Raw genomic sequence first — 12075 nt, 5'->3', positions numbered from 1 at the left:
TTTCACTTTGGACCTTTTTAACATTAAACTACGTCATTTTTGGGCTGGGTAGGTGTTTAATTTTAGGATACAAAACGACGTAGTTTAATGTTAAAATGGTCCAAAGTAAGAGAAAACCAAAGTTCAGGGGGCCTAAATGAGAGTTTTGGAAATTCAGGGGAGGGTTTTCAAATTGGCTGGAAGTTCAGGGGGACTTTCTGAAATTTCCCCTTGATTTTACATTAATTATTTATTCAGGATAATATCTTTTATTGTAGATAATAATTTTCTAAATGGAATTATAGAACAGGGAGCCTCAATAAGTAAGCTTAAATAAAATATTCATCTCAATTGAATCAATATTTCTGTACATACATGATTTCAGGGTCTTCATCAAAAGAAAAAAATAAAACATATTACTTTGAGAGCATTGGACAATGTCATATGATATAAAGTGCTTGCAAACTAACCGACAGGGCACAAAGCTAGTTTGATCTGGGGGAGGTAATTGCCAAATAGGAACATGGAATGGGGAATACCATCCTCCCTGCTTGACTTCTCAAAATACCCTGCAAGTTTAACACCCATTAGCAATTACACAAAAAGACTAACTGCAGTGACATTCTTATGCGCATATCCCCTAGTGCATGGTTAGAACATGGTTAAGGGAAAAAATTGATGGCAGCAACACAGGTCCTGCTAGAGGTACATCATGCTCAATAACTACATTCAAAAGGGTCACAGGCTAACATTTTTGGTAAATGGTAGTCTCTTAGTATCTTGCACACTCTTAAGATCTTGTAGATGTCTAAATTTTATGTCCACACACATTTCTTGTAGATTCTACGGATCTGGCAGAGAACTACATTTTATGTCCACAAACATTTCTGCAAAATTTACAAATCAAGCTTGTTCGCATTGAAGCTAGTAGGTCTCTTGGGTGCAACACTTTCAAACTTGTAATGCCATAATGCGGCAACTAGGGAAAGAATGATATGTTTAAGAGTTTGTGAGTAACTGTCCCCAAGGGATAACTCAATCGGCTGTGTACCACGCCTCATGAAGCGGAGGTCACTAATTCGAATCCCCTCCTTTCCCTTGTGTGGACATGTCAAACAAAAAAAAAAAAAAAGTTTGTGAAAGCAAAAGCAACCACACCTAGACAAGCACACTTTCTGCAAGGCTACATAAACCTCCAAAATTCCACATAGTGTCTGACTACATGCTATGCTTTATTGACAAGGGATTTGACCTATCTCTTAATTAATAAAATTGAGATCTAGAGTCCTTCCTCTAACTAAAAAGTCTCTAATTTTAGAAACTTTCTCCTCATGAAAAGAAGAAAATGTCATAGACAAACAAAAAATAGAAATAGATAAGGACGTTCATAAAATTCATTAGGGAAATATTGTAAATAAATAAATAATATTTCTCATTCCAATCAAAAACCATGAATCAATGTTTTCGATTATATTTTAACTATCGCCTTTCCCCCATTATTTTTTTTTAAACATATGTCATGAAGAAAATTCTTTGCAAACATGCTTATTTTGATGATCAATAAGTAAGTTTAAATAAATATTCATCACAAAAGTATCAATATTTTTGTGCATACAAGATTTCAGGGTCCGCATCAAATTATGGGTGCCTCAATAAGTTTGAATAAATATTAACAAAAGTATTAATGATTTTAGGGTCCTCATCAAAAGAAAACATATTCCTTTGAGAGCATAGGACAATGTCATGATATAAAGTGCTTGCATAAGAGCATAGAATAGGGAATACCTTCCTCCTTGCTTAACTTATCCACGAAATCTACTTACCCCTGCAAGTTTAACACCCATTAGCACTTACACAAAAGACTAACAACAATGTCATTCTTATGTGCACGTCAAATAAGATCCCCCTAGTGCATGGTTATAGCTTGGTTAAGGGGGAAAAAATAAAAAAGATGGCAGCACTCCATGTCCTACTAGAGGTAAATCATGCTCAAGAACTACATTCAGAGGGTCCTGGGTCAACTTCTGATATATTGTAGCCTCTTTGTAGATTTCTAAATTTTATGTCCACACACATTTGATTCTAAGAATCTTGAAGAGAAATAAAATTTCCTGTCCACAAATAATTTCTACAAAATTTATGCATAAAGCATGTAGGCCTTTTGGGTTCAACAAGTTCAAACTTTACAATAATTGGTGGAGAGGAAATGTTTGTGTTTGGTAAAAAGAAAAGAATATCGAGAAAAGGCAAGAACTAAGAAGAGACTTACAGTACAAAGCAATCCGATACGAAAGAGTCTATCTCCGTCTTACATTTATGGAGGGACACCAGTGAAATTCCCAATCCAAAACGCTTGTTACAAGGCTGCCGATAGACATCAAATATGACACACTGAACCTCAACATCAGTACAAGATTCACATTGCACCATGGCGAACCTCTCGCCCTGTAAATGGATTAGACTACACTTTTGAGATGGATGGGGCTCGTCACATGAGTCACATTCAAGAAATGAGATTCCCTGACCTTTGAGTTGCCCTAAAAGCCACACGTCCTGGACTTCATCGTAGGCAACCAACTTTGAGTCGCCTGTTAGCCAATACAGAGTGCTGCCAGCCGTTATAGCATTTTTTCCAAGAATAGAATCAACGGTTAGCCAATACTGAATGTTGGCAGCCGTTAGAGGCTTTTTTCCAAGAGGACAATCAATGTGTACCTTGTTAAGCATTTTCCAACAAGCTTGATGCACGTAATATTGACAGAAGACTAAAGCTCCAGTAGTTCTTGAAAGGGAAGCAATGAGAAGAATCCTGTTTGGATTCTCAAGAGCTGCACAAGTATACTTTGATTCAAAGGGAAGGGGAATGGGAAGAGGAGGCAAGGCCTTCCACTCTCCAGTGGTGGGATCAAAGACCTCAACAACCGGCGAGGCTTGAGCTTCCAATGTTCTAGCTGAAACACCAACACGTTGTTTGTCATTCTGTCTTCCTAAGAAAAATCTATGACCGCCAACAACATATATCTTACCATCAAGTACCAAAATGCGAGCACCGACTCTTGGAGCTTTCATAGAAGGCATCCGAATCCAGCTCTCATTAGAAATAGGAAAGTTAGAGACTAATTTATAAACCTCCGATGAAGGCACAAAAGAACTAGAAGGACGTTCGCCACCAAAACAGTATAGATCACAACCTAATGCTGCATAGCTTGCGTTTAGTGGAAGTTGTCCTCTCCACAACGGATGGATCTCTATCTCATTCACGACCTTCGCACAACTTTCGGCACAAACTTTAATCTTGTACCATTTAGTAAGATCCTCCATAGTCCCAAGGAGGAAGAAAGACTTAAAGAAAACTAGGTCGTAATAAGGATGAGAAGGTGTATTCCGAAGGCGACGGTGACAAATAAACGGCGATGGATCAAAAACTGATGATTCATAAAGTGAAATACGAGTCGGACATGACCTCGAACGACCTGACATCGCCATGGTGATTGTGATGAGGTCGGTTGAGTGTAGATGTAGTGGAGATCTGGGAAGAAAAGAATCTATAGGAAATATATATAGAGAGAGCGAATTGGGGAAGTCGGTGGAGTAGATGTGGTGGCTACCGTGGCTTGATCTATAGAGAGAGCGAATTGGGGAATTGGGAAAGTCGGTGGACTAGATATGGTGGCTACCGTATCAGCGACGAAAACACTAGATTTTTAGCTTTATCAAATCGACAAAATCTCCCCCTCTCTGAATCGAACGCCAATGCCCTCTTCGTCGCCAAAAACCAACCAAACAGAGTCTGAAAAATCACAAAAATCACAACAACAAAAAAAAATCAACCTCAGAAAAATCCATCATTCAAATTCCGTCAGAATAGTAAGGAAATCACAAAATTAGAACAAAACCCATATTCGGTCACCCAAAGAACAACAAAAAATAACCAAAAATTCTTGCCCATTTTCGAAATCAAACAAAAAAACCACCAATTGTAGATAAACAGACAAACCTGTAATGAGCACAAGGCATCATAACAAGACCCAAACCCAACTCAAAAGTCAAAACAACATACCGAAACAAATCCATTTGGGAAATTAAATCACAAATAAATAAAAATCTAATATTACCTTATTCAACTCGGTGGGAATCGCCGGTGGCGGCCGAACTTGAGTGAGGAGGGAGCAGCGAGGGAGGAGGGGAAGGAAAAGTTTTGGGGGAAAAAATAAAAAATTTGAAACCCTAACCTGCTTTTACTCTTCACGCGTGATTTTGAATTTTCCTTTTTTTTTTTAAGCTCATAACCGTGGTTCAGTTAACCACGCCAGCTCAGCAAGATGAGGATGGTTTTCTGATGATGCGTCGCTACTCCGTAGCATTACTCGAAGTCGAAGAGACGTGATTGGGAGTACGCGGCGTGCATAGCACGCCGTGAAGCAAAAAAAAATTTTTTAATATTATATTTTAATGAGTCGTGATTGGGAGCACGCCAGGCACAAAAATTTTTTTTTTTTTTTTTTCAAAAAAATTAAAATAATAAAATAATAATAAAATAATAAAAAAAAAAATTAAAAAAAAAATTTTTGTGCCTGGCGTGCATCACTGTTGATGCACGCCAGGCGTGCTCCCAATCACGACTCTATTTTAATACACGCCGTGTGCTATCTTGTTTTACCCGAAGTGGAAGGAAACACAATCCTGGTGAGAGCTTCAGATTTTGTGTGCTTTCTAGAGCTAGACTGGTTGAGGTAAATTTCTGTGCTTTCTTGTTGAAGGGGTTGTCAACGATTTACTGGATTTTAGTTATACGTCTTTTTTTCTAATTTTTTATTCAAATTTACGTATATTATATTTTATTTATGCTCTAATAGTAGTTTCTTTGGAGTACATACGCGAATTAAGGTGGTGAAAGAAGGATGTGTTTAAATCTTAAAATTAAATTATAATGATTAACTCAAATAATTTTTTGAATTTTTTACTTTTGAAAGCAAAGTAAGACACAAACTTATTTGATTCTTGTCTAGAAAATGAATAGAAACACTTTCAAAACACCAAAAAGATAATTAAGTATTAAACATGACGTAAAATGATTTATTTGGTTGCATTAAATATTGATAAAAAGATTTTGTTATTTTTGTATCCATAAAAAAAAAAAGGGGTAAAGTCCATATAATCTCCTCAAACTACTACTTCAATGATAATCTACCTCTCAACTACTAAAACAATGACAATGTATCCTCAATTTAAAAAAAAATGACAAAATTACTCTTACTAAAATAAAAATAAAAATACTAAATTTTATTTATTTATTTTTTCTTTTCAAAATTCTAAGGATTTTTCGTCTTATATAAATTCTATAGGGGTAATTTCGTCATTTTGTTAGCATTTGGGGTACGTTGTCATTGTTTTGATAGTTTGAGGGATAAATTGTCGTAATTGATAGTTTGTGGGGTAAATTGTTATTAGAGTGATAGTTTGAGAGGGTTAAGTGGACTTTACCCAAAAAAAATATTGGAAAAAGTCCACATAACCCCCTCAAACTACCACCCAATTGACAATGTCCCCCCCAAACTTTCAATTGTAACAATGTCCCCCTTAAACTACTAAAAATTGTCAATGTTCCCCCCAATGACGAAACTACCCTTACAAAAATAAAAACAAAAAATAATAAAACTTCTAGAAAAAACCTAAAACTAATTAAAAAAAAAAATCAAAAGGGTAGAAAATTAAAAATTAAAAAAAAAATCCTTTTTATAAGAAAAGAATTAAAAAAAATTTGATTTTTTTTGTTATAAAAAATTCGTTTTTTATTTTGTTTTATAATTATTTTTAAAAAATATATATTCTTATAAAAAAATTAAAAAATTTCGTTTAAAAACTAATTTTTTTTTTAAAAAAAAAAAAAAAAATCTTTTGAAATTAAATTTTGTTGTTTTTTTAAATTTTTTTTTTAATTTATAAGGGTATTTTTGTCTTATTAAGAAATATATAAGGGCATTTTGATCTTTTGGTTATTCTTGTGAGACATTGACAATGTTTTGGTAGTTTATGGGGGACATTGTCACAATTGAAAGTTTGGGAATGACATTGTCAATTAGGTGGTAGTTTGAGGGGGTTATGTGGACTTTACCCAAAAATATTTGTTACTTTGTTTTGTATTATTTTGGGGGGTAAAGTCTTCTTAACCCCCTCAAACTACCACACAAAAGACAATTTACCCCCCAAACTACCAAAACAATGACAATGTACCTCCAATTTTTTTTTAAAAAAAAACAACAAAATTACCCATATAAAATTTTCAATAAGACAAAAATATTCCAAAAAAAAATTTTTTAAAAAAATTAAAATTTAAAAAACAAAAGTTGAATAAAAATAAAAAATAAATAAATAAATAAAGGGTGGTTCTACCGCCCCCAGGTGCATAGGGTGGCCGAGATCACTTGCGGGGTCGAAGTCTGGGTTGAAGGCGAATCAATCTTTCGCGCAAGATCATGTGTCGCCAGCAAGCTCCCCGGCGAAGGGGTTGAAGCTGGGCTTGGCGGGGATCCCGAGAGTCGAGAGACATCTCGCTGGTCAGAGCTCAAGTGGGTCGTCGACGACGACTCAGTTCTCGTCGACGTTAGCTCAGCCGCCGTCGGAGCTAGCCCAGACATCGCCAAAGATAGAAAAGGCGCCTCCGATTGTAGAAAGTAGTCTCCGAGCACAGCCTGGGGTGATTGGAGCGGGGAAGGTTTTGAAGAAGGGGTTTTGACGCTGGAAAGCTCCTAGGGAGCCGGCAACACGCCGGGAACTGCGCTGAAGGTGACAAGAGTTTTGGGGGTGGATGGGCATGGTGGACCAAGTGCTGAGGAGGGCCTAGGTTCGCCGACGGTGGTGTCCCAGCCACCCCCAGAAACATCTTGGTAGTAGCAACTGCAGATAATCAAGATTAGGTGTCATTGTTGCAAGCTCAACCAGCAGAGATTCCTTTCAAGAGAACTGGTGAAAATCTTCATTGGGTTTTATTTTCAATGGTGATAAGAAAGAATAATTCATTTATGCGTTGATGGGTAATTTTCTAATGTGTGAAAGATGATGATGATTAAGGGAAATAGGGAATGTATGGACGGCAGTAGCGCATATGATAACATGGGTGATAGGATCATAGGATCAAGAGTGCTGTCTCTGGCATGGAGGCTTCGAGCATGGCTCAGCTAGGATGGATTGCAGGTCCATTGGCTATGCCCAAAAACGCTCGGGGTTGGTTGATCCACCCCCTGGTTGGTGGCCGGAACATCCCCAGTTACCTAGGGGTGGTCTGACACCCTGTTTTGCTTTTTATTTATTTATTTTTATACTTTTTATTTATTTTTTTATAAATTTTAGTATTTTTGTTTTTATTTTAGTAAGGTAATTTTGTCATTTTTTTAGAATTTGGGGTACATTGTCATTGTTTTGGTAGTTTGTGGGGTAAATTGTCGCAATTGATAGTTTAAGGGGTAGATTGTCATTGGGTGGTAGTTTGAGGGGGTTAAGAGGACTTTATCCAATAAACTTTCTAGAGAAACAAACATAAAAATAATCAATTTACTGTTGTGAAAAATTTATACATAGATACACAAAAATAAATCCAAGTAACAAAATTTTCAATTAAATAGAAACCCTAGACGAAATCAAATACAATGCAAAAATAAACAAAATCTTTTAATTTTATAAGTACCTAATAAAACAAAATATTGCACTCAGTATTTAACGCTATCAGATAAATCATCTCAAGTTCAATGTTTAATTATCTACTTTCTTCTTCTTTTTTCCTTTTTTTTTTTTTTTTTTGCACAAAAAGGCAAATAAACACATTATAATCTTCCATTAGCCCACTAAAAATCCAAACAATTTACCTCTTAAAAAGAGGTTATCAAATACACCCATCTAGGAGCTTGGATTATAGAAATCCAGGTTTAGTTAAGGAGTTTTTTCTCTCTAGACTTCAAACCTAGAGGAGAAGGAAACTTTTTCCAAGTCTCTTGAAGACTATGGAGACATATTGCAATCGCACTTTCTGCAATCTAGAGATCGGTGTGTGCAATGGCGGAGGATTTGGCAAAGTTATGGGGGAAATTGTCTCTTGATGTGGGTGAATCAATGGAGGTGGCAATCCAGCCACGGTCGGTGGAGAATGTTGTATCACGTGGAAAAGTCTGCCTGATAGGGAAATTGTTGACAGATCGATATGTGGGAAAAGAGATAATCAGACGTCAGTTGATCAAGGGATGGCGTCCATCGGGTCACCTTACTTTTAAGGTGATGGGGGAGAACTTATTTCTAGTGGAATTCGAGAAGGAATGGGATAAAGTAAGGGTGTTGGAAGGGAGACCTTGGATATTCGAGGGAAATCTTTTCTCCGTCGAAGATTTCGACGGCCTATCTTCACCTTCTGAGATTGTATTTGATCATGCGGTTTTCTGGGTTAGAATGTTCAACCTTCCTTTGGCGTGTATGGGAAAGGAGGTGGGCTTTCAAATAGGAGCCACGATGGGAACGGTGGAGGAAGTTGACACTGATGAGGAAGGAGTGGGGTGGGGGGAATACTTACGAGTTAGAATCAGAATTGACGTAACGAAACCCCTTGCTAGAGGCCGAGTTATCAATCTTCTCGGCAAGCAAGTTCTTATTGGTTTTCGTTATGAGAAGTTGCCCAAGTATTGCTTTGACTGTGGAAAAATCTGGCATGGACGGGAGGGATGCACTATTCGAGGAGGATATCGAATTAAAGAATCAGAGAAACAGTATGGTCCTTGGCTTCGAGTACCTTCACCAAGACGACGAAAGGAATTTTCACAATCCTACCCGTCTGAATGGCATGATGAGGAGACAGAGAGGGGTCGAAAGGCTTTTGGTGGGAGGGATGACCGAACCAGCAGCAGCCAGTTCTCGGATGGAAACGGGGCAGCACAGTCGTCGAAGGCGGTAGAAACACCCAATACAGATGTTCCGATGAACCCAGAGAAGATCGCAGCGGAAGAGGCCATGTCGGTTACGACCGAAGAAAGCAATTATGACGGGGGAGCAATTACAGGCGGGAATCATGGGGACTTTATTGAGGGGATTTCAGTTAATACGAATATGGGAACCCATCTGTTTAAGGAAAACCCCAAGGATGCGTTTCAAGAGGCACAGGTTAAGGAAGGAAATTTTTTAAATGAGCTAACGGGTGGAATCTTAAAGGGGAAAGAAGACAGCATTAATGTAGAAGAAGGGTTCGCGGGGAGAGAATATTGCAGTTTTGGAAAGGGCGGAATTGTGGGGAGAGCTGGCATTAAGGAGAGAGCTGGCACGCAAGCTATAATCCGGGACAGTAATAAAGAGATTGGGCCATCTGTACAAAGGGTTGATTTGCATGGGATTGCGCCACGTGAAGATAAGAGAACTGAAGTGTCAAACAATGAAAGAGCCAGCTCGGGACACGTGGTGCAGAAATGGAAAAGAAGAGCACGAGCTGGACAACAGTGGCCGAATGAAATCCAGCAAATTGAGGCTAATGGGAAACGAAAGCAACTGGGTGATTACGGTGTTGAACATGAAGGAAAGATGGCACCTGTGCATAGAAGAATGAAGCCCAAGGGGGATAGTTCATTAGCTTTGCGTGATGAGGACGTGGAATTTACTTATGGATCGGGACTGGCGGGGTCTGTTTCACAGCCCCGCCGACCGACATGAAAATTTTATGTTGGAATTGTCGAGGGCTTGGGAACCCTGCGACAATTCGGGAACTATGCCGAAAGGTGAAAGATAAGTGCCCCGATTTGGTTTTCCTAATGGAAACCAAATTACAAAAAAATAAAATGTCAGTTATTAAGCAAAAAATTGAATTTTCTAATATGTTGGTTGTTGACAGTATTGGAAGAAGTGGAGGTTTGGCACTACTCTGGAAGGATGGGTTGGGAATTGAAATTCAGAATTACAGCAATAGACACATCAATGCAGTTATCTCTCCTTTGAATTCAAGTCCATGGTTTTTCACAGGTTTTTACGGTCATCCGGAAACGCATAAAAGAAGTGAGGCATGGAACCTTTTAAGATATCTCAAAACATTTGTTTCGGGCCCGTGGATTTGTGCCGGTGATTTTAACGAAATACTTGACCAATCGGAGAAGGTTGGTGGAGGCCTCCGACCCAACTATCTTATGGCGAATTTTAAAACCACTTTGGAATATTGTGGGTTAAGCGAACTAGAATGCCGGGGTCCTTTATGCACGTGGAATAATGGAAAAACAGGGAGTGATTTTGTGATGGAAAAATTAGATCGAGTAGTAGCTAATGCTGCATGGTGTGAAAGGTTTCCCAATGTGGATGTGTTTTCGGAGGTAGTTGTATTCTCTGATCATCATTCCTTAATAATTAATCTTGCAGGCCGTATCATGAGGAGCAGGAAGAGAAGAAGGTTCAGATATGAAGCAATATGGGCAGACAATAAGGCCTGTAAAGAGGTGATAAAAAACATTTGGAGGGTCAAAGGGGTGGAGAGCGGCACATGGAGATCAGTGAACAGAAAATTAAAGGAGAGCAAACAGGGCTTACAAGAATGGAAACGGGTTCACGGAAGAAAAGAGGGCCAGCAAATAATACAGCTTTCTGAACAAATAACTGCATGCCAGGAAAATCCTAAGGAGATGGATACGGACCTATTCCGAAAGCTACACATGGACTTAAAAAAAAAACAGGAGGAGGAGGATCTGTATTGGCGACAAAGAGCGAAGGAAGATTGGATGCAGTTTGGGGATAGAAATACAAAATAATTTCATGCCTGTGCGAATCAAAAGAGACAAGCCAATCTAATTTCTGAGGTTGTGGACGAGATGGGGCAGAAATGGGAGACTGATGACCTGATCGGAGAAGCTTTAATAAATCTCAAGTACAGTTTATATAGGTGTATATTTACTTTTACTTGCCAGAAACAGATTGAAGATTCAAATTGAAATGAATCTTCAATCTGTTATTCTAATAACAGAATAGGTGTACATTCTAATAGAAGAATTTTTCCTTTCACGTGACATGTGTTTATTCATTTTCTGCTTCAAAATACAAGCTACCTTCTTTTTCTCTGCGTCTTTCATTGAACAATAGTAAAAACGACGAAAAATAAACTCGGCCAAAATGCCTTTGGAGACTACAATTCCTATAGATGAACCTGATCCTCTTCTCTCTTTCAACAAAACCGACTCAAAATTCTCGAAAACCCTGTGACTCAACTGTGCTTGTAATTAAGACAAACAAGCTTCATTTATTGCAACGAAGACCCCCAAATAAATAAATTTCATCTGTTAGGCAGATGAGACTTCATTTAATAAATTATGTATAGGTAGCTAGGTTTTTGGTAAGTACATTAAGTAAAAGTTACTCCACTCTAACTTTAATTAACCGGCCACTATTATGATTTATGAGGTATGTTCTTTCTTTCTTTTTCTTGAATTTCCTTAAATTATGTCTATGTAATTGTAGGTGAACGTTGCATATATATTTATCAATTACTAGTTACTAATACCGCAGGTTTTAAATTATAGCTTAGTTTTTATTTTCTTTTTATGAAAACGTTTTAGAAAATAATAGTAAAAATATAAATAATGATAAACAAGAATATATATATATATATATATATATATATATATAAAAGAAAGATTATAGATAAATTTATCAAATTCAAATAATTGTTGATTTTTGCCTTATGGTGATTGATGGTTGGGTGGCCACCGAATTAATCCAACATTAAACAACAAAAAATAGTCATAATGCTGCTTGTAATAAATTTAATCACCATTTTGGCATATTTAACAATGATAGGCACCCTAATACGGAAATAGATCCTCTCATTTCAAGTATCCATTTATTGCAATTAGGAGGGCATATTTGTCCAAAACATTTTACTCAAAAAATAAATGGACAATATTACCCTCCTAAATGCACTAAATGGACCCCTCCATTTCAACTGAAATGGAAAGGATTCTTTTGCCCTCTATTTCAATTTCTGATGTACTTTCAAAAAAAAAAATAAAATAAAAAAAAAAATTTTGGTTATTGAAGAAATAATAATATTATTTTTAGTGCATTATTTAACAACCTTCCTTTAATGACATT

At 37.2% G+C, this 12075-nt stretch overlaps 1 protein-coding gene across 3 annotated transcripts; it reads right to left on the bottom strand.

Annotated features, from left to right (window-relative positions):
• Positions 1–303: 303 nt before the first annotated feature.
• On the bottom strand, positions 304–4352 carry LOC132162029 (uncharacterized). Of its 3 annotated transcripts, none has more exons than XR_009438196.1 (5): positions 4095–4352; positions 2505–3769; positions 2249–2424; positions 1765–1804; positions 304–548 (listed from the first exon to the last, which is right to left on the bottom strand). XR_009438196.1 is itself a non-coding variant. In XM_059572274.1 (5 exons), exons 2-4 carry the CDS (start codon positions 3463–3465, stop codon positions 1795–1797), a joined length of 1152 nt encoding a protein of 383 aa, XP_059428257.1. In that variant the 5' UTR covers positions 3466–3769; positions 4095–4343; the 3' UTR covers positions 304–548; positions 1765–1794. The 3 variants fall into 3 exon arrangements, 2 of the variants coding, with proteins under 2 accessions (XP_059428257.1, XP_059428256.1); XM_059572274.1 differs by having other exon boundaries at positions 2249–2930; positions 3006–3769; positions 4095–4343; XM_059572273.1 differs by having other exon boundaries at positions 2249–3769; positions 4095–4343.
• Between the last annotated feature and the right edge of the window lie 7723 nt (positions 4353–12075).

The sequence above is a fragment of the Corylus avellana genome, chromosome ca9 (assembly GCF_901000735.1).
Source record: "Corylus avellana chromosome ca9, CavTom2PMs-1.0".
Classification (NCBI taxonomy): domain Eukaryota; kingdom Viridiplantae; phylum Streptophyta; class Magnoliopsida; order Fagales; family Betulaceae; genus Corylus; species Corylus avellana.
The sequence above is the reverse complement of the archived record's forward strand: the minus strand, read 5'-3'. Positions and strand labels throughout refer to the sequence as shown.